A 25,095-nucleotide genomic window follows, 5' to 3' on the forward strand; every position below is an offset into this window, starting at 1 on the left:
ATTTAACAGATGAGAGGAAGAGGCAGAGGTCTTTGTGAAAAGTCAAAAAGGACGGCTTTGTTTTCAGAAAACGACATTTGTGAATGAAGAATTTGCCCATAATTATTACATTTAGAACATTTTCAAGCTTCTTTTCTTTTCTTAGAGAACCCAAGATAATATCATTTTTAGAAAATTCAAGTAAGTTTGGAATCTTTGGAAAGAGCCAGTAGTGCACACAGGGCTTTACAGAATATACAATTATAAAATAAATGTTCTGTTGATTCAATATCCCCGTCACAAAAAGAGCAAGAATTATTATCAATAGCAAAGCGACGTCTGAGAAATTCTTTGGAAGGGTAAATACCAGAAAGGATTTTGTAGTGGACCTCCTTAGCTTTGGGAGGAATGGGAAGTTTTAGGTAATTTTTTCTGATCTCTTACTTTTGATCACTAGAGAACAGATGTGAGATGGAATTTGGATTGGATCTATAAGGGAAAAAAACATTAGTAAATAATTCCCTAATTTGGGAGTTTTTTAGACTGTTAGCTGTAATGTTATGCCCATTTACCAAGAGTTCAGGGAGGTCAGGGGATCTAGTCAGGGTTTTGAAAAAGATTATATGCTGTACATAGAATGTTTTGAGGGATAGCCTTAGTAATTTTTTGAAATTCTTTGTTATTTATTTGCAGATTATAATTGGTGGTGAAATCTTCTAATAAAATTTTACCTCAATCATTTAACAAATGCATCACACTCGCGTACTTAGAATTGAGAAAGGGCCAGTGTGTTTGTTTTGATTTGTTGCCTTCTGACATGGCGCCGCGATCCCACAATACACTGCGGCGTGACGTCAACTCCAAAGCCCTATAAGGAAGTACAGCGAGAACGTCTCCGGGGCTGAGCTACCTTTATTTTTAGCATGAGTTTAGGCATATTGTCATCAAACATTAAACAGTGGCTCTGCCGAGCTTGATTCCTTAGTGTGGGCCAGCAGATGGAGGAGCGGATATTTAGTGAGCTGTAGAGTGAGCATGAGTACGCCGCTTTATTCCCACGCTGGACGAGGAGACTTCCGAGAGGTTTACGAGCCGGCGGAGGACTCCTTCCTCCTGATTGATGCTCTGGAGAAAGACGCAGACCGGCTACAGCGGATGAGGTAGCCATAGATCGAGTATTATTTCCAGTAGACACACACACATTTTTATCAGAGTCTTAACTGCCTCTTCACCGTTTTCAGCCCGTGTGTATGTTTGGAGGTGGGCAGTGGCTCAGGAGTGGTGTCTGCATTCCTGGCGTCGGTGGTGGGACCTTCGGCTTTATATATGTGAGCCATTCTGGTACCTAGCAGCAATGTCCAGCCAATGGGACTTACTGATGTAGAACATAGCATCCAGTTTCATGTACGCATGCATTTATGTTTCAGTTGCACTGATGTGAATCCTGCAGCAGCACAATGCACAGCAGAGACTGCTTCTTGTAACAGGGTGTCCCTGCAGCCGGTGATCACAGACCTGGTAATCTTTAGCTGCTCTTATGGTTTGGGGTTTTCACAACCTGCATATCTGAATGTTGTTCCTCCTGCAGGCTGACTCTCTTCTCCCCCAGCTGTGTGGGAAAGTGGACATACTCCTCTTTAACCCTCCCTACGTGGTTACGCCTTCAGAAGAGGTGCATCACATAGCTCAGCAGGGTTAATGAAGTTCAGGCATGGTGCATTAACCTCCAGTTACTCAGTGGGTTTTCTTTTTCAGGTGGGCAGCACAGGCATCGAAGCCGCCTGGGCTGGAGGGGAGAGAGGGCGAGAGGTGACAGACAGATTTCTGCCAGCTGTGGTGCAGCTGCTGTCCGATAAAGGGCTGTTTTACCTCATCACAATTGCTGAGAATGATCCAGGTTGGTTGACTTTATTCATTGCAAATTATTCATTGTAAGGAATTGAAGCTTGAATAGTTGTTTCCCCCCCTTTTTCTTAACCAGAGGAGATCATCCACCTACTGAGCCAAAGTGGCTTGAAGGGAGAGTCCTGTTTGTCTACAAGAGCGAGAAACGAGAGGCTGTCCGTCCTGCGTTTCCACAGGAACCAACAAACATGACCTCCTTGGACATGTTTGTCCAGGATGCATTTCTTTTAGCCCCTGAGGTAGAATTCAACAAGAGCAAATCATGGACAACTGGACAGCTGTTGAATCTCCAGAGGACGAACAGCATGGGAAAACTGCAAGGAATTGGATCAGTCAAAGGATATTTTTAATCCAAGCTGGCTCCATGGAAGGACATTTAGTCCTAAATGTCCTTCCATGTAGCCATGGACAAAAAACAGCCACTATAAAAATAAATGATTGAAATCCTTATAATTGACTGTTTGCATTCAACCACAGTTTTTATTATCAAGTCACCAATGATAACATTCAAAACCTCATAATCAAGCATTCAGATACTGTAACAAGAAGGCTCATCATGCTAAATCTGTTATTTAGTGAGTCCAATGCAAATCTACAAGATATATGTGGAATGTAGTTAATGCAGTCATTTATCTGGGTTTTTTCAAAAGCTTTAAGTGACCCTACAGCACATGTGTACAAAAGTCAGCTGAAGACTTTTTAAAGAGTAAACTTTTTCTACTCATCACTCTGTTAGTGCCTCAATTTCTCTAAAACCAGTTTTGTGTAACGGAAGTAAACTGGAATTGCTGTAAACAGCACATAATTATTATTAATTTTTTTATTTTTTTTATTTTTTTATTTTAACTTGAGTGAGATTTCCAGCTTATGCGTCCATCCTCTCCAAGGCTCACAGCGCCGCTCGCCACCAGCTCCAGAGCTGCAGGGAAGGCTCGGTGCTCGGCCTCTCTGATTCTGTCGGAGAGACTCTCCTCTGTGTCGCTACCCAGCACGGGCACCGCCTCCTGCACGATGATGGCTCCTGCGTCCACCTCCTCCTGATCGAGTACAGAAGCCACAGCAAAATGTTAAACTTTCCTGCCTCCCACGACTCTGCTTCTTGGTTTTCACATCTGAACTAAACACAAGCTCCTACTTACTGCTACAAAGTGGACCGTGCAGCCGGTGACCCTCACACCAGCCTGCAGAGCCTGTTTCTGAGCGTTCACACCCTTGAACGAGGGTAGCAGAGACGGATGGATGTTCAGCAGCTTACCTGTGACAACAAACGCACTGAAACTGTAAGAAAACTTAAATCTCTCTGATATTTCACAGAAGAAAAGATGCGCTTCAGGGAGCCTACCATTCCATTTCTTGACAAAGGTTCCAGTGAGGATCCTCATGAACCCAGCCAGACACACCAACTCCACCCCAAATTCTTCCAGCACGCGATCAATGGTGCCATCGAACTCTGCGCGGCTGCCATATAGTTTGTGGTCTACCACCTATTCAGAGCCAGACAGACAGGTTTTTCCCCCAGAAAGTGTGCACACATGGATCAGACCACTGCTTAGGGTGTATTTATTTATTCATTTAATTCCAAACTCACATCAGTGAGCTCATCCAGACTTTTTAAATCTCCAAAACCCCACTCAAAGTTATCATAAATGCATTTTTTTTCCCCCCAAGTTAAGTGAAAAGCTACTTCTGGTTGTTACCCGGGTCTGGATGCCAGCCAGTGATGCTCTTTTCAGGCCTTGAACTCCTGGTTTGTTGGAAATCACCACCACAATCTCAGCTGAGCTGCACGGACGCTTGGCCTGCTCTATGAGGGCCTGCAGGTTTGTGCCTAGGAGAACAGAATAGTCATTTATTTTTAGACACCAGTTTAAAAAATATGGTCCTTCATTATCTTGACTCTGAAGGAGCAGACATACAAGGATACAACTTCTCTTCTCCTTCGCTTTTTTGCACACTACATGTGACCTCTCTCCAGCCGCATACATTTAAAACAATTAGTCAGAAGGAAGACGTCCTCACCTGACACTGTACTTCAATATTTTGGAAAACAAAATGACTTTCAAATTGCAAATACCTTGTCTAGATGATATTTTGTCACTGAAACATTGCGCCTGATAGTGGCAATGTTAGACTTATAAACTCTTCTGTTGCTTTTATGTGACACACACAGATTTCCTAAACCACTTTTCAAATGGTACTTGCATGAACTCATTTCACCATTATTAGAAACACACCTGTGCCAGAGATGAGAACGCCTACTTTTGTCCTCTTGCGTGGTACCATGCTGTTGTCGTGACAACCCCCATTCGCCTCGACTGCCACCTCTTTGCTGGAGGCCTGTCCCGCATTGAGCAGGCTGTTTTTCAGGTTGCGGACCACCACAGGTTCGGCCCCTGCGTGAACACAAAGTTCATTTTTAGTCTCTTTTGTTTCTGTCCCGCCAGCCTGTTTTTAAGCATCAGCATTTCACAGTCTCACCAGGTTCCTTGTGGGCCAGCGAACCGACAATCCAGGCCTCCTCGTGGGCTTGAAGCTGGCTCAGGACCCTCTGAGCGTCCACGGGGGCGACCACCAGCACCGCTCCCAGGCCGCAGTTGAAGGTGCGGGCCATCTCCTCTTCACTCAGACCTCCTTCCTTGTGGAGCCAGGAGAACACTGGGGGGATGCTCCACTGAGAGGCATCTGTACCGTGCATAAACCGTGTAAATAATCAATCAGGAGGTGCTGCAACTGTGCTGAATATAAAAACACTTCTGTTAAGTGTTTTTATACATTCTTATTCTTCCTCTCCACATTGTTCAGGTCGTTGTCTCTATGCTATAGTTTGCGTTTGTGCTTTCGTCTCACCTAAATCCACAGCCAGCTCCTGTGGCAGCACCCGTGGGATGTTCTCCAGGAGTCCCCCACCTGTGATGTGAGCGTAGGCTTTGACAGCACCGCTGCGCAGGATCGGCAGGAGCAGGGGGCTGTAGATCTTCGTTGGAGTCAGCAGAACCTCCCCTGGAATCAGAATTACAAACAATTGAGTTCAACTGTTAAGGGTAACCTGGAGGAAAGGCACACTTCATCTCTTTGACTCACCAACAGTCTGTCCTGACTTGCCAAAGGGAGCAGGGGAGCTGTAGCTGAGCTTTGCCTTCTCCAGGATTTTACGGACAAGACTGAAGCCGTTGCTATGAACCCCAGAGGAGGCCACTCCAATCAGCATGTGCCCCTCAGAGATATCCCCCAGTCTGGGCAGCAGAGCTCCTCGTTCCACTGCGCCGACGCAGAACCCGGCCAGGTCGTACTCTCCCGGAGGATAGACGCTCGGCATTTCAGCCGTCTCACCACCTGCAACAGAAGCAGATGGCATGAACTCAACATAACGTCAAGACCGGATCTACCTTACCTCATAAGCCTCAAATGGTATGTCTTGTTTCTCACCCAGCAGCGCGCAGCCGGCCATTTCGCAGGCCTTTGCGATGCCCCTGACCACCGAGGCGGCCACGTCCACATCCAGGCTACCACAGGAGAAGTAGTCGAGGAAGAAGAGCGGCTCAGCACCCTGTGCCAGCACATCGTTTACACACATGGCCACCAGGTCCTGACCCAGAATGCCGTGCTGCCCGCACGCCTGGGCGATCTGATGATTTAAAAAAGAAAAAAAAAAAATTAAAAGAAAATCCAAACACTGCTAGGTTTACAGGCTCTATTCTCCTTAAAGGACTGAAATCCCACCTTGAGCTTAGTCCCAACTCCGTCTGTTCCAGATACAAGGATCGGGTCCACAAATCCAGCCGCCTTCAGGTCAAAGAGCCCAGCGAAGCCTCCGAGCTCTGCATTACATCCTGGCAAAGACAGAAAAACAAGTGACTCATTCGTTCTAGTTTGTTGTTTAGACTACGGCTGCTTTATCTGAATAAAACAGATGTAATAAAAATCACAGCATTTAATGACTACAATTACTGAAAAGGCAGGAAAACGCGTTTTCTAATTAGAAAAAAGGTTTCCATCAGCAGAAGAGGAAGAAAATAAAATGAGGTTTACAGAGTGGCATTTAAACAATTTCCCCCCAATGTTGTGGGTTTGACATTCGATCACAGATACAAGCGCATAAGCTGTGTGTAAACACAATACAAACCCTTTCTTCCTTTTGTGTTCAATTTCTGCAGATAAGAACAAAATTACCAGAACGGGAAGTTGCCTTGGCCAGGGGTTTGATCACGTCCACCAGCCTGTTTCCGGCAGCAATGTCCACACCGCTGTCCTTATAGGTCAGACCTCTGTCAGAGACAACTGATCAGCACTCACTGAACTGTGACAGTCGGTAATATCGTGTTGGTCTGCAGCTGCTATCACAGTGAAGCTAATGAAAGAGGCTAAAAATCAGTCGGGAATTCCTCACTGTGAATTAGATCAGCTACATGACAACTTAATTAGCTGAAGATGAAAATTAATACCCGCGGAAAGAAGAACAAGGACGCAGTTTATTATTCAAATACATGATATCCAGCAAAGGAATGAACAAAAGCACAACAGAATTTTTAGCCACACACACACCTGTGCTGTTTCAAGTGAGCGATGGCTCGGTGACCGATGTCGCGCCTGTACACCGCGTCCGGGAAGCCAACTGCCGCCACACCCTGATTGGCCGCCTGCAGGGCCAGCTCCAGAGACGACTTCACTGCAGTGACAGACAAGACCCGCCCGCCGCTGGAGACCACGCTTCCTTCTTTCAAGGCTGTACCGGCATGGAAAATCTGCAGCCCCATGTCCTGAATCAGGGACAACCCTGAGGAGGAGCCAAGGTGTTACACTAATAGTTCCAAGCACTATAACGTGCGCAAACACAGTATATGTCCCAAAAATCTAGATGTAGTGTTTTCAGTAAAGCACTTGCAGAAATTAATGCATTACATTAACTTGATCATTTTTTGCAATAAAATGTGCATGTTTTTTTTTTTCGATTGCAGAATTATTACATCCACAGAACCACAGACTGAAACATTAACATGAAGGAAAAAGGAACTAGAGTTTTGCACATGTACAGACTGAGAGGCTCACAGAAAAAGTGAAGCCACACTCCATCTTCACTCACAGACGATTTTAAACAAGACTCCTGCTGAAATCGCGGATTTCCTGTACCTGTGATTTCGACTCCTTTCTTGTAGGAGCCGGGGTAACCGCCACTGGCCATGACCACAGTGACTGCAGAGCTGTCCTGGTGCCACACGGGGGCGTTGGAGGCCAGTTTGCCATTCATGGTGTTCATGATCACTTCATATAGGTCGCTCTGCAACAGCGGCAGCAGCACCTGGAGGAAAATGGCAAGAGCGGAGAGAAACGCTTAGTTTTAAAGAGAGGAGATGCAAAGGTGGACGTCTGCCTGTGAAACACACACCTGACACTCGGGGTCTCCGAAGCGGCAGTTAAACTCTAGCACCTTCGGGCCCCGCTCTGTCAGCATCAGGCCTGCGTACAGCACGCCTGAAAGACAAGGGCATAAACGATAAGTGAAAATAAATGAAGGCTGCTGCAGCAAACATTGACTACAGATGGTACTCACCCACATAGGGTGTTCCCTCCTCACGCATCCCATCCACAGTCTTCTGCAGAACAGTCTCTGTGATTTGCTGCAGCAGGTCCTGACTCACCTGTACCACAGTGACAGAAAGCAGCTTAACCATTAGCCAGCAAAAACTAAAGTAGAGCACAAACAGGGTGGTGCAGAACGACTACAGTTAACGTTACCTGAGGGGTGGGGCAGTAAGCTCCCATGCCGCCTGTGTTTGGGCCCAGGTCACTGTCCTGCAGCCGCTTGTGATCCTGTGCAGGGGGCATCTGTGACACCGAGTGGCCGTCGCTGAAACACAGGCACTACAAAACCAGAGCATGCGGGATAAGCAGTTTGCCAATTTTGATGGAAGAAAAAAAAATATACACGCACATGTATATAAAAAAAATTCTTAAGTTTGTTTAAGTTTTCTCAGACTTTAACTTAAACTATTGCACTCACAGATACTTCCTCTCCCTCCAGAAGCTCCTCCACCACCACCGTCTCCCCTGCAGATCCAAAGGCTCCGTCCTTGAGCGCACAGTAAACACAGCAAACTGTTGACACTGGAAGATCCAATTACCTCCCCCAAAATTCTTCAACAGCTCAATATATCGGGTAAAAAAAAACTCCCAAAAAAACAAAACAAAAAACCCCAACAAACTTCTGAGACTCCACCAGCGATTATTCTACTGACTAACCAGGCGACTCTGCACCAGAGGCTGCTGTGCAGCTTTAAAGGGAAACAGTCTGAGAGAGAAGAAGAAAGGCGTTTAAAGGCTTCTGCAGTTCAATTTCTTTTGGGAGGATACAGGGCAGAGAAGCAGCTTTGCATAAACAAGGCACACCAAAGTCTAGAAAAATGAGGAGCTGCCTACAGAAATATAATCCACTGCAGGATTTGTTTAGCACACAAAATAATGGTAACAGATTACGACAGCTGTGTAGCATGTTTCTGCCATCAGAAAGAAAAAAGTAGCACGTTATAATTCACTTCACTGCAGCACTTCTGGATGCTCACAACAGGAAACACGATGCAGCAGATCAAAGCAGATGACTTTGACCTGGAAGAAACGTGTTTGAATACTCAGTGAAGCAGACCTTAATCGTGCTTTCCTGAGTAGGTCGGAATTCCAGAGTTTCCAGCAGGAATTGCAGGGTTTTTTTTGATGAGTAAATATTCTAAATTATGTTAACATTAATGAGCAGTCATCTGTGCCTGCACTGCTACACTCTACTGATGCTCAATACTAACTAGAATAGCACTTTACCCTCTCGTCCAACCCTGGTCACCACCCCAATGCCAAACTCCAGACTTAAAACTGTTAGTTTGTGAAATCCCATTTTAATGTTTACTGAGGTATTTTCTGTGTTTTATTGCAGGAATAGTTTGAAAAATTCCTCCAACATTCCTCATGCTAATAGTAAATAACTCTCAATAATATAGTAACATACTCTGTTTTGCATTCCTGTTTAAAAATTACTTCCCAATACTTCCAAAAAAGAAAAACACCTGAAAACATGGAAGCTTGTTTCTGCCACATTTCTCCTCCCCCTGTTTTTTGGCAACTGAAACTTCAACATAGCTCAAAACTGACAAAAACATGTTTTTTTTGTCAAGTTGGTAAACTCAAACTGTGATTTTGAATTATTACATTAAAATTTAAATGAAGTAACATGAAATTTTGAATTACGGATGGCAAATTATTTTCTTTTTTTTCCTTAAGTGGCAGAAAGTTTCAGCTCACAGTAGCAACGTTTAACGTTATACTTCATCAGGAAATACACGTTAGCTTTCTGTTTGAGACAGAGACATTGTTGGTGCCAAGTCAGTTTTGTTCCTTAGCCGTTTCAAAACTTTTGAAATGTGAATGTGAGAGTGACTGAATAGTGGCATTGTAAAGCGCTTTGGGTGCCTTGAAAAGCGCTATATCAATCCACTCCATTATTATTGTTATTATTAAATTACTTACGAGTTTAATTTGTCAGCAACTTTCTGCCAGCCCTCTCTCCTTGCTTTTGCAGCCTTTGCAGTGTTCCCTTGCGTTCTGATTAAACTCTGAAACTCCTGAAATCCCTCACTCAAGAGTTCTTGCTCTGCTGCCGAAAAATACCGAGCCGAGCGCGCTCCGTCGACATTTTCGCCGACCAATCAGAGGGTTGCCGATCAATGTTTCTACTATCGATGCGTAGCCCCTTTTACGACACCCAGTGATGTCACATTACTGCGTCCAGCTGTACTAATCGTCAACAGCAGGTGTGTTCGGGGAACCGGATTAGCGAGCTCACGGTTAGCGCGATGGTTTGGTCTTGGATGTAGTGAGCGACGTACGAAGAACGGGCCCCTGAACCATGTCCTTCTCAAAAATAAATAAAACAAGGTCCATTGTCTGCAAATGGTGTAAAATCTGCATCTGAAGACATTAAAAAGACTGAGGAGTGCGCCATAACAGCACAGCTACAACATAAAGGTGAAATTAAGAGGAAGAGCAGAGTTGGCACTAATTCCCACCCTTTTCATATACACAAAGCAGTTTGGTCCAACATTCATATAAAAATAATGATTACAGCAGCTTTAAGTAGCCCAGAAATGTGCTGGGAAATGAGCATTGAGAACATTACATACATCACTGATCTAGGAGGACTGCTCTGTGGGCAGCTGTGACTGAATATTCAAAAAGGAAGCTTTTACAACACTCATTCATCTATTTTCAATTAAAAATTTTAGCCAAATACTGCTGCCCATTTCCCCCTCTTTCCCCTCCTTGCTATAACATAAGGCCAGGGATTAATGAAGAGCTGCAGTATTGCTTAATAGCCTCACACCTTCATAATGTCCATCACGGCCTGACAGGCCTCGTCCTGATCTCGCGCCACGATCACTCCCTTCCCTGCAGCCAGACCGCTTGCCTTCACCACCAGAGCTGGAAAGTCGGCCCTGGAGAATCAAAGAGATGAAATAAACCTGGATAATGTGCAACAGGAATCTTTTCTCTGCCTCCCCGCTGCCGCCACAGACATACACTGAACAGATGCTGATACTGAGCATAAAATGTTTTTTTTTGTGCACCATTTAACATTTGCAGTGCGCGCTGCTGTTGGGGAATGGGTTTGCGATCCGTATGGATGAAGGCTGTCAGAATATGGCAGCTGTTGTTCTGCCCAAGATGCTTTACATGACCAGAGAAACGGCTCTCATTGAGCGCAAGACATTTTTTTTCCCCTTTTACCCTCCCCTTTGTCGATAAAAGTAACAAATCTGTTTATGCCGGATTGCTCCGTGCGGCTTCGCTCATCAGAAAGGCGGTCATTACATCTTAGATCATTAACTCATGAAACCATCTGAGGAAGGAAACTTCCATCTTCTTTCACGGTGTCGCTTTTTATGCGTTTCACGGCTCTAAAAACAAAACTTCGCAGCCATAGACAGTCTTTTACCGTAAACAGAAAACCCCATCTCCAATCCCAACTACTTCTTCAATTAAGCTGGACCAAGACGAGTTTTCAACAGTCCAAAACCAGAACTGTAAATTTAATGAAGTGTATTGCCTCACATATCCTTCTATAGTACTGACGTGCGGATGTAGTGACAGGCCTGCTGGGGGTCGGTGAAGGACCCGTAGCGAGCTGTGGGGATGCCGTGACGTTCCATGAAGGCCTTGGAAAAGCTCTTACTGGCCTCCAGCTGAGCTGCTTTGGCTGAAGGACCAAAACATGGAACTCCTGCGGCCGTCAGGTCATCCACAATACCTGAAAGAGAAGCAACAGGTGCATTTAATATAAAAATCATACCCATCATACAAGTTTAAACAGACGGCCGGCACTTACCTGCTGCCAACGGAACTTCAGGTCCGACCACAACCAGCCCCACATGGTGATCCTTGCAGAACTGAGCCAGGATGGTGTGGTTGCTCACTGATACCTCTGCACAGAGTGTGAGCACTTAGACATCATTCAGTCTTCAGCTGCTTGACGGTGTAATCAGCATGGCATACCGAGCATATCCCATTAGGCTAATTATGTAATTAACTCAATCAGTGCATTAATTAATACATATCTGTGCGAGCGTCCTCATCGTCACCTTAAACAGAGGTGCTGTAAAAGTTTGTGCTATATTTATTAAAGCTCTTAATGAGTAACGCTAATGAAGAAGGATATGAAACGCAAAGAAGTTCATCTGTAAGATAAGAAACTTAGAATGTTGGCAAAGTGCAAAAACGTGTCATATCGCAGCTTTAGTGTGGAATCTGTGCAGCTACCCTTGCATAAAGCAGGCAAGCCAATTCCTCCGATTTACAGGTTTGATGCTTTGCAGCTTCTGGTTTAATGTGATGTGCATAAGTCTTGAGTCATCCTTCATTTCTTTTCATTTTGTTAGGAAAATGTGTAAAAGGTGCAGTGATTTACGCCACAGCAAGACCTTCGAAAATTGTCTGAACGCTTGTGTCTCAGAGGGACACCTGATCTTCACAAAGCTGCCCGTCACTCAAGTATTAATATAGAAAACACTTCCCACTTACCAGAATTGCTGATTTTTCCACAGCCGGCCGTGCCCGCGTTACCCGGCGCTACCAGAACCTGCTGAACCTGTGGCGACTGGGCCAGCTTCCACGCCAGCGCGTGCTCCCGCCCGCCGCCACCAACCACCAGCACCCGCCCTGCCATGACACCTGAGCGGCAAAAGAAGAACAACACCACCACCAAAACTCATCTTGTCATCCACCTTTAATTGACAGCACTCGTGCCAATTTAATTGCATGCAAACGGTGACCTATAACTGCACAGCTGCGAGGAAGCGGTGACCTTTTCAGTCAGCCTGCTGCTCTCATATCATCTTGTATCGCCGCAGTAACAAGGATCCAATCAAGCAGAACATAAACACAAGTCAACAATTACACAGAATGGTCACCAGGCAAGGCTAAATCACCAACAAGTGGAAACACAGGCTCAATTTGCATAGAAAAATAAAACCATAACAGCCACAGTGTGGCTGGGCAGTTATTCGGCAGTCCCTCCATTTTTGGAGTATTCATCCAATGCATTTTTTTAAAAAAAATCCCTGTCATGGAAATTTAATTAACAAAGCTAGCAGACACTGTAGTAGCAGTAAAAACACCTTTAATTCTTCTATCGCATGCATGAGGACAGACATCAGTCAGGGGGCACTGAGAGCCGTCTTTGAAAATGAACAGTACTGGCCTCTTTTTAATACAGTCAACAGAACAAACGAAGGCCTTAAACAGCTGTTCCTTACAACTGCTTCCCCAAGGAAAGAGTTTACAATCCTTTACAAGAGCAGTCTGGGGTGATAAAGTCAAAGTACTGTTACTAAGACAATATGTGACCAATACGTAAAAAAAAGTCCAACATATCCCTTTTACTTCAAACTATTGGGAATCTATTAGAAAGCAGGATACGGATATAAAACAGCTGAAAGGGACTACAAAGTTGTTTGTTGGCCCTTGAAATCAAACAAACTGGGGTCAGAGTTTAAACCATCCCCATGTGCGCTGACCTGAAACCCATTCCTTGAACCCTGGGAGGTTGTGCAACTGCATGGTTTGCTACAGTAAAGGCCAGTTTTTGCAGATACACTGCATCAGTGCAGTGACTTCAGGGATAAGACAACACAAAGGCGTGTGTGTTGCACAGTGGTTGCGCATGCTCAACAATTAACCAAATCATCGGGTTTGATTGAAATCACTCCGCTCATGTGACTCGCTTTTAAGATGCACGAGTCCAATAAGGGTTTAAGAAAGTTTTTTTTTTCTTGAGAACCTTCACTGACAAAGCTGTTTATACGCTGTTACACAACATGCTGCGCAAAATGATGCATTTGAAACTGGTATTACTGCACTGGCATGTGCCAGAATGTATATGAATGAATTTCACTGCTATACTCTGGGAAAACAGTGAAAAGGTGGCAGCATGTACACAGAAATCCATGCATTTATTCTAGAATAACAAAAAAAAAAAACATCCACTGCATTTCTAATAAACTTTCTTGGATCGTCTGTGCAATGCATTCAATCCCATTCTTTTCCACTAAGAGTACATTCAGCGACATTACCGCGTTAAACTGGGTAAAGTGAGCATGTCGCGTGCCATTTTAACACTTACCTGCGCGTGTTAAGTGTATGTGTGAAGCAGGAATTAGCCGGAGCCCAGACCAGGACAACAGTCAGACGTGTAGCCTCTGCTCCCAGCCCGCTGACTGACCGAGGGGATGCAAAGTATGTCATCACACACACATACAACACACCACGTGGATCCAATGTAACAAATACATATTCACTATACGTTAGCAAACGCTACGAAAAGTTAGCTTAAAGTGCTACGAAGCATAACAAAGTGTATCGGCGTTTGTGTTCGCTGCTTACCTTTATGTGTTGTACAAACTAATCTGGGACACTTTTTTGGGGAATTCTACAACTTCCTCGGGGTGTAACTGGCAAGTGCATCATGGGAATTGTAGTTTGTTCGCCATCTCGTGCTAGTGTGGCGACCATTGACTGTAGAAAACACAGTCAATGGTGGCGACTCGAATTAGGAAAACCGGTAAAGGCAACTAACTAGATGGTGATGACAGCAACACCTGGTGTAACACCCCAGGAGAGATTGCCGGCGCAAACGTTGTAACAGTTATAAAAGGCACACAGGCTCGTTATTATCGGGCAGAGACGAGGCAGGTCAAGTTCATCAAACAAAGTTTATTGGACAAAATCACTAAAATTGTAGAGCTGAAAAAAAGAACTTCTTAAGTAGCAGGGCTGGGAATACCGAACCGTTAATTAAGACACGTTATTTACAAACATTACTTAAAATAACAAGGTTCAGTAAAATGATCCTGTGTAGTCTGTCTACAATCCTCACTGCAACTTAAATGGTGCGTAATACCCATTTCCCGGTGTGTATGCTCACATGCATCAGAGGGAATTCCACTACACGTGCCTAGCCCTCACAAGCATAGTGGAGCAACCCTCCACTAAAGCAAAATAAACCCATAAATCAATATATATTAAACATAAAACAACTCAGTAAATGAGATGCAAAAGAAACAAGAACCAACAAACACAATTAACCAGTACTCAGAACAATGTGCAAGTCCTGGAACTCAGTGAAGATTAAAGAGAACGACAACTGCAAGACAACAGTATCATCACTTGTATGTAAATGTACATTATTCACATGTGTCACTACTTTGCCAAGATCTGGAAGAAAACCTAAAGTATTACCCTCACGAGAGGAAATTGGTTTCTGGTGCAACAGCGTCACTCCACACAGTGTAGAATGATGCTGCCAGAGCTTTACATCTGCTCCAAAATTGACACCTTCAAGCTTGACTGAAATTTGCAGCTGCCCACCTGGACTAGTTATATGCTTTCTCAAGAAAAGTTTTATGGTCAGATGAGACAAAGATTGAGCTTTTCAGCCACAATGACAAGTGGTATGTTTAGAGTAGTAAAGGTGAAGCTTTCAAACCTAAAAACACTGTACCAACTGTCGAGCATAGCGATGGTAGCATCGTGCTGTGGGGCTGTTTTGCTGCCAGTTGTACATTGCACAAAGTGGATGGAATGATAAAGGGCTACTTCCAAATTCTTTAACTTCACATGTCTGTCTGCTTCCCAGGTGTTTTTGGTAACTAAAGCTTGAGCTTTACATCACTTCCACTTTTCCACTTTTGTGAGATCACCGGTCTAGTCCAATCATCTTTCTGCCGGCCTTCTTTAGGCCAATCAACCTTCACTCCGTGTACTTCAAATCTCACTGCACATCTGTCATTCTTCTTTGCAGACACCTATTTGCAACCCACCTCCTCCCTATCACCGCCTCTCACTCATCATTCAAGCCTCCATCTATTTCTACCACCAGCGTCTAGACTTCAGGGGTGTCCTGCTCTAGTCTCTTTCACAGATGGGGTTACGTTCTGCTATGCTGGGCCATTGGAGTTGCCAAATACCTGAAATTGAATTCTGTACATCTATTAATTATGCTCAATTCCTTCTAGACCTGCTAGAAGGCTGAAATCTGGGCGTTCCAACAAGTAAATGATGTTAAATACATGAAACGTGCATTTTGAATAGAGAACGCAGACTACCATTAAGCTTCTGAAAATCTTCCCAAAGCCCTGCTTAAAATTTGTGGACAAGGGATAAAACCTGTGTTTTGCCAAGAAGCAAACCACTTTAACTGAACTCAATTCAATACCAATTCTGCCAGAGTGGTGAAATATTTGCCCAGAATTATGTCAGAAGATTGTTGATGGCTACCAGAAGCATCTGGCTGAGGTGCAACTTGCTTAGGGACATTTAACCAAATATTAGCGGATGTATATGCATGTTGTTAGCCCGTGCGGATTAGAGAAACTTGTACAAGTTACTAAAGATGTATACTGTACAATCATTCCACCCTGGAAAAAGAACAGTTTACTTAAAAGCCCCAAATTACCATGATATTCATCCTCATGGATAGTTTATGCAAACTTCTGAACTTTACATTCAAACCATCACATAATGCTATTGGCATCCCTATAATGTTAACCTAATGCAGGCTTTTTAAAAAATATCTTTTTATCCACAAATTCTTTAATTTTGATCATAGCTTCTAAAAAACGATTCAGGAAACACTGACAAACTTTAGGAACGATCACAGCCATATCAAGCTGGGATAACAAACGCAACATAATAAGTGTTAGAGTTGAATTGTTAAATGTTTGTCATTTTTATGTTTACCATTTGTACAGTGTTTTAACTCTGATGAAAGAAATTCCACTGTCCTTCCCCCCAGATTCTCGAGGTTCTGGTGGGGGCTGTAATGTTTTATTGCAGATATATCCTATCTGGAAGATCTGCTTCGTTTGATGTAAGCTTCCTGCGTTTACGACCCTTTGGTCAGCAGGAGGTCTGACACACACACACACACACACACACACACACACACACACACACACACACACACACACACTCTTACAGAAGTTCACACATACACATTTACATACAGTCCTTGTCTTTGTAACCAAAGGGGGTTGCAAGGGGAGGTGTTTAGTAAACTATTGTTTGAAGTTTGTCAATAAAAGGCAGCGAGAGGAGGCCACCATTGGGGTCATTGTCGTGCTGGACACAGATGAGAGGCCTCCCTTGCACAAGTAATCGATCGATCGACTGTCTTGTTTTCTTCATGATGAATACGTCTCTAGAATTAGCGGGGTTTGTGGAAACACAGACCCAACAATAAGTTATACAAAAAGAATCCACTTTTCATGCAAGTGTGACAGTTTTTTCCTTCTCAACTGTAGCGATTTGTAGCGCCCTAACTGCAGCGACTCCATCACTTTTAATGTGGCTTTGGAAGCAATCACAGGAGATTAACCTGCTGATAGAAGCTTCTTCACAAAAGCACATAACAGCTCTGAAATACATGCTGGAGCTGTGCCATTTATTGCTTTTTGCAAGCGATCAATAAATTCTGAAAGTCAATCTTGAAGTTAACATGGAGATGTGTAAAGTTAGCAAATAAGGGCTGAGAGCAGGGTGGGGGCTTTTAATGATGTTGTCTTTAAAACAAAGATACAAACATGTACATCTCTTAAAATGTGATTTCTAATCAATGTTGCCACAGAAAAATGGACAGAAAGTCAGAGTTCACTTTGAGCTTTGATTTAAATCTGCTGATCTTAAACATTTGGATCAATACAAAGTGTTATTGATAGTATAAATAGATCTTCAAGCTTTAAGTCCATCCACATGTGGCAGTGCGGTCACAACAGAGGGAGTTCAGGAGCATCGAGGAGTTCTTGTCCCAATTCTGACTCTCTTATGGCAAACAATGTGACGCCTGAGCTGTATGCTGCAGGGATCCTGATGTGAGTCATCTTGGGCTGATTATTTTCTTCTTCTCCTTCCTCCTCCGTGGCCATCTGCCTCACCTGACCTGAGGAAAACAGGAAAAACAGTGTCAAATATCACATCGGGCACAAAATGTAAATGTAGAACACCATGATGACCATGTTGTGAGTAACAAATGCTGCACTGTCCAACCCGAGAAGAAACAATAGACGTTCGTCTTCTTCAATACCAATTCAGTGAAAAGGAGCTGCTGCTTTACCCTCGACATCCAGGGCCTTCCACCGTGGGTCGGACTGGCTCTCCGAGAGGCCCGACAGGGAGCAGTCGGGCGTCAGTCGCTGCAGCACGTCTTCTCGACGAATCAGCAACATGGATTCACTGCAGAGTCGCTGGTGCACCTCTCCCTCGCTTACTACAACGCACAATAACCAACACCAGCATGAGGAGCTGATTCCTCTTCCCTATAAGCAGCTATTTCCTTTCCCTTACTCACCTACATCTAAAGGATTGGTCATAAAGACAGCGTTGGATGTGACTCCGAATATGAGCTGGTGGTGCCAGGCGTCGGGCACCTCCTCACCCTCGGGTACAGCCAGCTGCATGTTCATGGTCGCCACGGGAACAGCGCCTTTTCGGATCCAGCGGGCGAGCCAGGGGACCAGTCTGACTCGCCTGCTAGGGTGGAGGTGGAAGAATCGGCCCGTCACCTGGCCTCCGCTGGCCTCCTGCGCTCCCTGGATGAGCTGGATGTGAGTCGCACCTGAAAGAGCGGGATGAAACGGGACGCCGACATTTATCGCATCTGAATCATAACAGTTGAACAAAAAGTACGTGTCACATCCGCTCAGAAGCTGAAATGTCGGTGTAAAAACTGTGTAGCAGAGCCGAGAAAGTCAATTACAGCCTCTCCTGCGAGAGACATCAAACTCTTTGTCTAATTCAATAGGGTACTTTTGAATTCGCCTGGTTGGCAATGCAGCCAGCTGTCACACTTGTGGGAAGCAGCACTTATGGGTTCAAGACATTACAGAACGGGGCAGTTATAGTCCCTGTTAGCATCTGTGACACCCCAGATATTACTGTCTGTGGAGCTAAATTAAGATATGCACCTATACCACACTTTATGTATTAACATTTCATTACCTGAAATGTCATGGAACAGCTTGCCGAGAGAGTGAGAAATTTTGAGCTTGAGCCAACGGCTTACAGTGTAATACCTGCCAATTTAGGGGGAAGCTTTTAAATTGCACAAAAACACACATTTTTAGGGAATTGTAAATGCTAAAGAGACTGCATTTATGTGGCTTTTCTAGTCTTAATGGCCACTCAAAGTGCTTTAACACCAGAAGCCACGCTCGCCCGTTCAGGCAGAGGTTTATAGTCTAGATCAATTCTGTTTGAGCTGTGTAACCTTCTCGGTCCCCTGGGTTCTTGAAGCAAATGGCCAAAAGCAGCCCTTGGGATCATTTTATGCAGCCCGTGGAGCAGAAAAAGGAAAGAAAGCAGTACTGTATGCACAGGTATAGCCAAAAGACATTTTTTTAACATCTGCGGTAATTTTTATTTAGCAACATTGCTCTGTGTTGGTACCTCATCACCGCTTTCATTTGAATGTGAGATGGATATAGAACTGCAAGACCCCCTACTGCCAGCACCAACGCCATGCAGAATAGAGCAGGCATCACTAAAAACAGATATTAAATAGTATTAGTTAAAAAAAACAACATGAAAGGAAGAGCTGGGTTGCAAAAAGGCTTGCAGGGGCAGCTTAAATAGGCTGCTCACTTATTTGGCAAGGGGTCACCACAGCGAATGGATCCACAGATTTGACATCAGATGCCCATCCTGATGCAACCATCCCCGACTGGAACTCAGAATTCAGTAGCATGTGACCTCTTCAGGCTGGGTTTGTTTCTCCTTTTGGCAAATGTTTTCACCACTATACTGAGGGGCACTACAAGAGATTTTTCAATGGGATGTGAGATGTATAACGTAGGCCAACACTGAGCTCAGCCGATCTGCAATCAAGACAAATCACAGTTTAATTCCATCTCTCCAAGCTGTCCACCTGACAGCTTTTGTTCAGATTTCTTAATTGTCTATGTCGCTTCTGCAAGAACTCAGAGGACCACGTGCATTGTTATTACATCAACTTGTCAGCAGTCAGGACTGAGATTTGTTTAGTAAGGCGTAGCAAAGAAAAAAAAAATCCTCTTATCTTGGAAGAAGCAAGCACAATAAAGCACAATAAGAAAATAGACCCTCATGTTTTGCATCAACTACTCGTTGCTACATTCTTATTAAAGAGGAATCAAGACTCATTAGGGTTTACACAAAAACATATTCCAGTATGGAAAGAGGGATTCTGACCAGTTTAAGTGCGCACACATCAGACACATTCAGCTAACGGTAAAGACTTCCTGTAAGATGGCACTCAGACAGTTAGAGTGCTCCCCACATCTCCACCACCCTAAGCCTCAGTATGGGCTCCTAACAGGTTGTATGCCATGTCCCTTGTTCTACTCCATGATTGCACCCCATCCACCACAGCAACACCATCCACAGATGACACCACGGTGATGGGGTTCATGTCTGTGTGAGATGAATCGGCCTGCAGGGACGAGGTGGTGCAGATGACGGTGAGGTGCAGAGACAACAACTTGTTTCTTTTGTGTGTGGTGCAGCTGCACAGTGGCAAAAAGTCGTCTTTAGAGGAACTCAACAACACTCGCTGTGTCAGGAAATCCCAAAAACATTTTGTCTGACTCATCACACCCAGACAATGCAGTACAATAAAATCAAGGACAATGTTACTTCCCCACAACTATTTAAGCATAGTTTTCATTTATTTTGTATATATTATTTGTATCCTCTTTAGCACACGGCATTTTCTGCACATTTATGTGCACTTTTTGCGTAAAACAAGCACACCCCTCTCACTCTCTTTAGCCATGTTTAGTGTTCTCACCAGCTTCACTGCGGGACAGCAGGTAGTCCGGCAACGGTGACTCGTTCCTCCGCAAACGGGTTTGGACGCAACGGTCAGCTTCCTCCGGGGTCACGTCTACTCCGAGCGCCTTCAGCACGTCCACCACAGCCGTGGCCCCGCAGGCGGACGCTCCGATCTGCAGGGCCTGCATCTCCAGAGCCTCCTGGACGGACCACAGCATGGCTTCATCGGCCCCTGCCTCCTCATCATCCTCACGACCTCCCCGCACCTCCTCACACACAGCCGCCTCCATCTGAGAGCCTCACCTGGAATATAAGTAAAGGTACAAAGTCAAAGTAAAACACCTGCAGCCATTAACCATGTAGCCCATGAATACGGAGGGGAGAGCTTAACGAGATCCAACACATATGTGCACCGAAATTACTCCTCATAGTCCACTCGGGCCAGTCTAAACAACGGATTTATTTACGTTTATTTTACATGTCCTCACCATTTCTCACGCTGTCAGACACAAACCGACAGCTGCAGCTACAACAACAGTGTGCGCATGCCCGTACTGCGCGTGTTCTGCTCCTCACCGCTTTCTTTACCAGCAGGGGAGAGGAGGAATGAGGCGACTGGCGCCCCCACTGGCCGCTTTCAGCTATGACCCACGACCACTACAAGTGCATCTCTGCAGGCTGAAGGCATTTTTACACCGAAAACAATTCAGTTTGCATATCTGTCTACAAACCGTGTTTATAAAGTAGTACTGCTGCATTTTAATGTATTTGGAGATCTGCAACAGACTTGTATTAAATCATTTTGGCGTATCCAAACAATTGTTTTTTGTTTTTCAACTGTGCATGCTCTTTAGATTTTTTTTAAATTCATTTATTTATTGGTAAAGTCTAATCTGGTCTTATTGTACTTGAGTGTAACCAGATGTTTGTAGCTCGGAGTAAAGTCTCTGTATGTACATCCATTAAGGCATCGCTTATAGATTTTAATAATGATTCTCCTACCTTTCTGAAAGTGTATTTGACTTGGTTTGATGCTGTGAAGTTGTTCTGTTTAACCACTGAATAATAATTTTGTCATCATCCACTTTATTTGTCTTCTGTGCTCTTTCAGGCCTTTGTTTGTAGCTGGCCATCATTCTTTTAATAATGCACAAGATTATTGATCTAGCCACTCATAAAGTTGTTGCTGTCTCTCTGACAGGTTTTTCTTTGGTTTCTTTGGTTGATCTTTGGTTTCACTGAATGATGGCCTCCCTCACTTGCACCAACATCTCTTTGTACTTTACAGTGTAGAGTATGAAACAACAGGAGAGCAGGCCTCACCTGGCCATGAAACTACTTGTCAGTCAATTGTCCAATTATTTCTGGGGGTTTGTGCATAAAAATGGCAGTAATTCCTAAACACTCAGCAAAATACTTTTGTTAAACACTTGAATTAAAGCTGAAAGCCTGTACTTCAGTCACATCTTGATTGTTTGATTTGAACTCCACTGCGATGGCGTACAGATGCAAAACTACAAAAAATTGAAGCCTTTGTCTAACAAGTTATGGAGCTGACTGCATGACCACAAAGCCCGGACAGTTTTCCATCAAGCCAAAAGATGTCAGTGTGGCTACATGCAACTGCAGCATGCAGAAGCGCAGCATGTGTGGTAACAGCAGATATGTACGTGGTGTCACAATGTTTGATGCTTTGTGAAAGAGCCTGAGGCGTGCAGCACGTCGCCGATGGCCGCGTCTTCTTTTTGCCGTGCACGGTTATCACAGGAGGAAGGGGGGGGGCATCGGGGTGAAGTGTACAGAGAGCAGACAATCTGAGGCATTAAAGGAAATAGTGTAACAAGGCCACTGTAATCAAGATGGTCTTTTTCTCTTTTAATGTGCTAAATAATTTTTCTCGTTGAGCTAAATTTTGAGCCAACCTGGTTGCACGCCGCACAAATGAAAAGCATAACAGAACAGTTCAGGATAGTCAGCTCAGAATCATCCAAACAGGAAGTCCCACGGGACGTCACTGTTCTCCCAATTATTTCTGACTTAAATTCTACAAACAGCCAACGCTGGCTCTGCCTCAAAAACACATGAGAAGCACATGGAAATAAAGTAAGCCAGCTCTCTGCTCAATGCCATCTGGTGGCTGGAAAAGAGAATCAGAGTTTGCAACCGAAAGTGACCTGCGCTGGAAAAAAAGAAAAAACCCCAGACTTTAAGATTTGTATTTGATTAAGAAAGCCTAATTTTTATTCCCCTTGCACACCTTGCTTTGATCTCTCCTACAGTAACTTTATCTGTACTGATCCAGGATCACCCATCAGCATGTGTAATCACGAACACCAAAATCCTTGTTGGTATTCGCCTCACCCTTACTTTCGCCAGGTTTTCTCTCAGTTGCAGCAACTGGCTGCTGGAAACACTACAAGCAAAGTGTGATTAAAACTGACGGGCTCGACGAACGTGACCCGGCTGCCAATAAGCCAGCCAGGAGATGAGGTAGATGGGATGGGATGAAAGACAGAAGCAACCTTGGCGTCACCATTTTTTTTCACTTGCAGATGTAGCAGAAGCTTAAAGGGAGTTTCCTTCTAAGCCGTCTAAGCTTTAGCTCTTCGTTATCAAGCTTGCCAACAGATATGCAGATCAATATTTTCCTGAAGTGGGCTATGAATAATATGAATACTGTGGGGGTAAAATGTGGGATGTGCTAGTCATTTTAGCAGATAATTCGGAAGCTGCGGCGACTGTACAGAATCAATAGCTTTTTCCTGTGAAAGCATTAAACAGTGTGGATATGCAGCAGCTGTAATATGATAATGCTGTGCTACCAGCAGACTGTAATGTTGTGCAGCCGTGAATCCAAACGGGTGACCAAGTGCCATCACAGGCACATTCAGCCGAACTCCAGTATTGGGACTAATGCGGCTGTTTACACTAGTTCTCAAGTGGCTTTATCTGAATCCTGCTTTACTTGTTACATAACCGCTCCCAATGCAGAGACCATCAAAAGTAGATCCTTCATGCACTTTCAGTTGAAACCATTAAAGAGATTAAATGAGAAGGATTTAGAAACCGTGCTTCACGGGCCCAGTCTTTCATTGAAACACCAAAGCGGTTTGATTTAGCAAACAGCTGGATGGAAACGCTTTCTTTTAGAGGTCTGCCGTTTCCCTGAACTTTCCTGTCCTCTGGATGACCTTTTGGGTGCTCCACCATCCACTCACTTATTTTTGATTTTTTTATTTTATTTTCCAGATTTCTAAAGTATGAAATACATTTGTGAATATAAACAGCACCAAAGCCTATACCTACTGACACGTCATTCATATTTAATGATGCATTTCTGTTGTTGTTGACTTTGCCTTTCATGAGTAAACTGCAAATCACTGAGGCTGGAGGATGAATAGGTAGTTTTTTCCTCTGTGAATACAGACCATTAATAAAGAGACACATACAAGCTGAAGATGCAGCTGTGTGCCCGTCTCATAAATAAATAGTAAATAAAATAAACGAATGCACTGATCACAAATTAACAGTGACTGCTGTGAGGCAGGCTAATGCAGATTCATGCATCTACTGAAATAGAGGTGCAGGTTAAAAAAGTAAAAATGCCACATCTTTGGCTTCACATTTGTTAAGAGTGAACCATTACAAATGATGGTGGGAAAATAAGAAATCAGGACGGAACCTTGTTAATTGCTTGTTATAATGCAAAAGTTTTCCCCAAAATGTCAGACCACAGTGCCCAACAACAAATGCTTTAAGGCAAGGACACACACAGCTCAATTTAATCTTAAAACTCACTTTTCTGTCCAAACAAAGAAGTTTAAGGGCACTTTTAGCTGAGACATCTTAATATAAAAGAAGATGTCATTTTAAAGGCAGTTCTTAGTTATTCTGTAGGATCACGAATCGCTGCTTTAATTAATAGAAAAGAAACGTATCAGTATGACTTAAATTATAAGAAATAAGATTGTAAAATTACAGAAAACGACAAAGAGAAAGCTTGTCTAAATTCAATTCAATTCAACTTTATTTATATGGCATTGTTGATGATTTCCTAACTATATGAAGAAACACACAGCCTTCATTTTCACTGCTGAGCAGATAATTGTGGTCAGACAATTACATCCACTCATCAAGAGCATGAATGTAACAGTAATTCGGGCCTTTTAATAATTTCTTTGAATTCTTTTTGCAGGGTTGAATGATTGTACAACATATGTCTTTAATGACTTAATGACTGGATTAGATTTGATTCTACTGTATTTTATTTGCTGTCATTTTAAAAGTATATTACTCAAACAATGAAAGGAAGTTTGGCATCCAGTTCAAAGTGCAAACAATATATACATGCGTTGCTATCAGTGATCAGAGTTTAGCAGGCTGACAGCAGTGTGGAAGAAAGTGCTCTTCAGTCTGCTGGTTTGGGAGCAGAGGATCCTGCACTCCTTCCAGAGCGACGCAGAGTGAACAGTTTGTGGTTTGGATGTGAGGAGTCTTTATGATGTTGTGAGCAGTCTTCAGACTGTGATTCCAGACTATGTTAGCAAAGGAGGGGAGCTGAGTCCCAATGATGTTTTGGGCAGTTTTCTCAACTCACTGTAGAGCTGCTGTTAAACCACAGTACAATGCAGCTAATCAGGATGCTCTCAGAGGTGCATCTGTAAAAGTTCAGGAGACATTTGAGGGTTTTCTTTATCAGGCTAATTGTATTGGTGTGCCAAGTGAGGTCATCGCCGATGTGGACTCCCAGAAGCTCAAAGAGACACACTGCCACCTCACTCCCTTAGATGTTAAGTGGAGCGTGTGATGTGTCACTGTATCATCATAAGTCCACAATAAGCTCCTTGTTCTTCATGGTGTTAAGGGTAAGATTGT

The 25,095-nt window shown here is 43.9% G+C and overlaps 3 protein-coding genes across 4 annotated transcripts; 1 reads left to right on the top strand and 2 right to left on the bottom strand.

Annotated features, from left to right (window-relative positions):
• The first annotated feature begins 825 nt into the window (after positions 1-825).
• Positions 826-2,611, top strand: hemk2 (HemK methyltransferase 2, ETF1 glutamine and histone H4 lysine). 2 transcript variants are annotated; one of them, XM_080878729.1, is made up of 6 exons: positions 827-1,139; positions 1,221-1,307; positions 1,407-1,497; positions 1,568-1,651; positions 1,735-1,876; positions 1,961-2,611. In XM_080878729.1, the coding sequence occupies exons 1-6, from the start codon at positions 1,015-1,017 to the stop codon at positions 2,074-2,076; spliced, it is 645 nt and encodes a 214-aa protein (XP_080734855.1). In that variant the 5' UTR covers positions 827-1,014; the 3' UTR covers positions 2,077-2,611. The 2 variants fall into 2 exon arrangements, with proteins under 2 accessions (XP_080734856.1, XP_080734855.1); XM_080878730.1 differs by lacking the exon at positions 1,568-1,651 and having other exon boundaries at positions 826-1,139.
• gart (phosphoribosylglycinamide formyltransferase) lies at positions 2,343-13,933 on the bottom strand. Its single transcript, XM_080878727.1, has 23 exons — positions 13,801-13,933; positions 13,541-13,634; positions 11,941-12,090; positions 11,249-11,344; positions 10,996-11,170; positions 10,247-10,358; positions 7,883-7,951; positions 7,618-7,743; positions 7,433-7,520; positions 7,268-7,353; positions 7,012-7,180; positions 6,427-6,658; positions 6,055-6,149; positions 5,605-5,714; positions 5,311-5,509; positions 4,966-5,217; positions 4,732-4,884; positions 4,363-4,566; positions 4,119-4,277; positions 3,582-3,712; positions 3,227-3,368; positions 3,024-3,139; positions 2,343-2,921 (listed from the first exon to the last, which is right to left on the bottom strand). Exons 3-23 carry the CDS (start codon positions 12,083-12,085, stop codon positions 2,727-2,729), a joined length of 3,054 nt encoding a protein of 1,017 aa, XP_080734853.1. The 5' UTR covers positions 12,086-12,090; positions 13,541-13,634; positions 13,801-13,933; the 3' UTR covers positions 2,343-2,726.
• A 3,010-nt stretch (positions 13,934-16,943) lies between these two features.
• On the bottom strand, positions 16,944-20,808 carry LOC308393520 (uncharacterized protein). The gene is made up of 5 exons (XM_080877341.1): positions 20,709-20,808; positions 20,237-20,523; positions 17,762-18,028; positions 17,528-17,680; positions 16,944-17,353 (listed from the first exon to the last, which is right to left on the bottom strand). Exons 2-5 carry the CDS (start codon positions 20,508-20,510, stop codon positions 17,181-17,183), a joined length of 867 nt encoding a protein of 288 aa, XP_080733467.1. The 5' UTR covers positions 20,511-20,523; positions 20,709-20,808; the 3' UTR covers positions 16,944-17,180.
• Positions 20,809-25,095: the final 4,287 nt, after the last annotated feature.

The sequence above is a fragment of the Rhamphochromis sp. 'chilingali' genome, assembly GCF_963969265.1.
Source record: "Rhamphochromis sp. 'chilingali' genome assembly, chromosome: 3".
Classification (NCBI taxonomy): Eukaryota; Metazoa; Chordata; class Actinopteri; order Cichliformes; family Cichlidae; genus Rhamphochromis; species Rhamphochromis sp. 'chilingali'.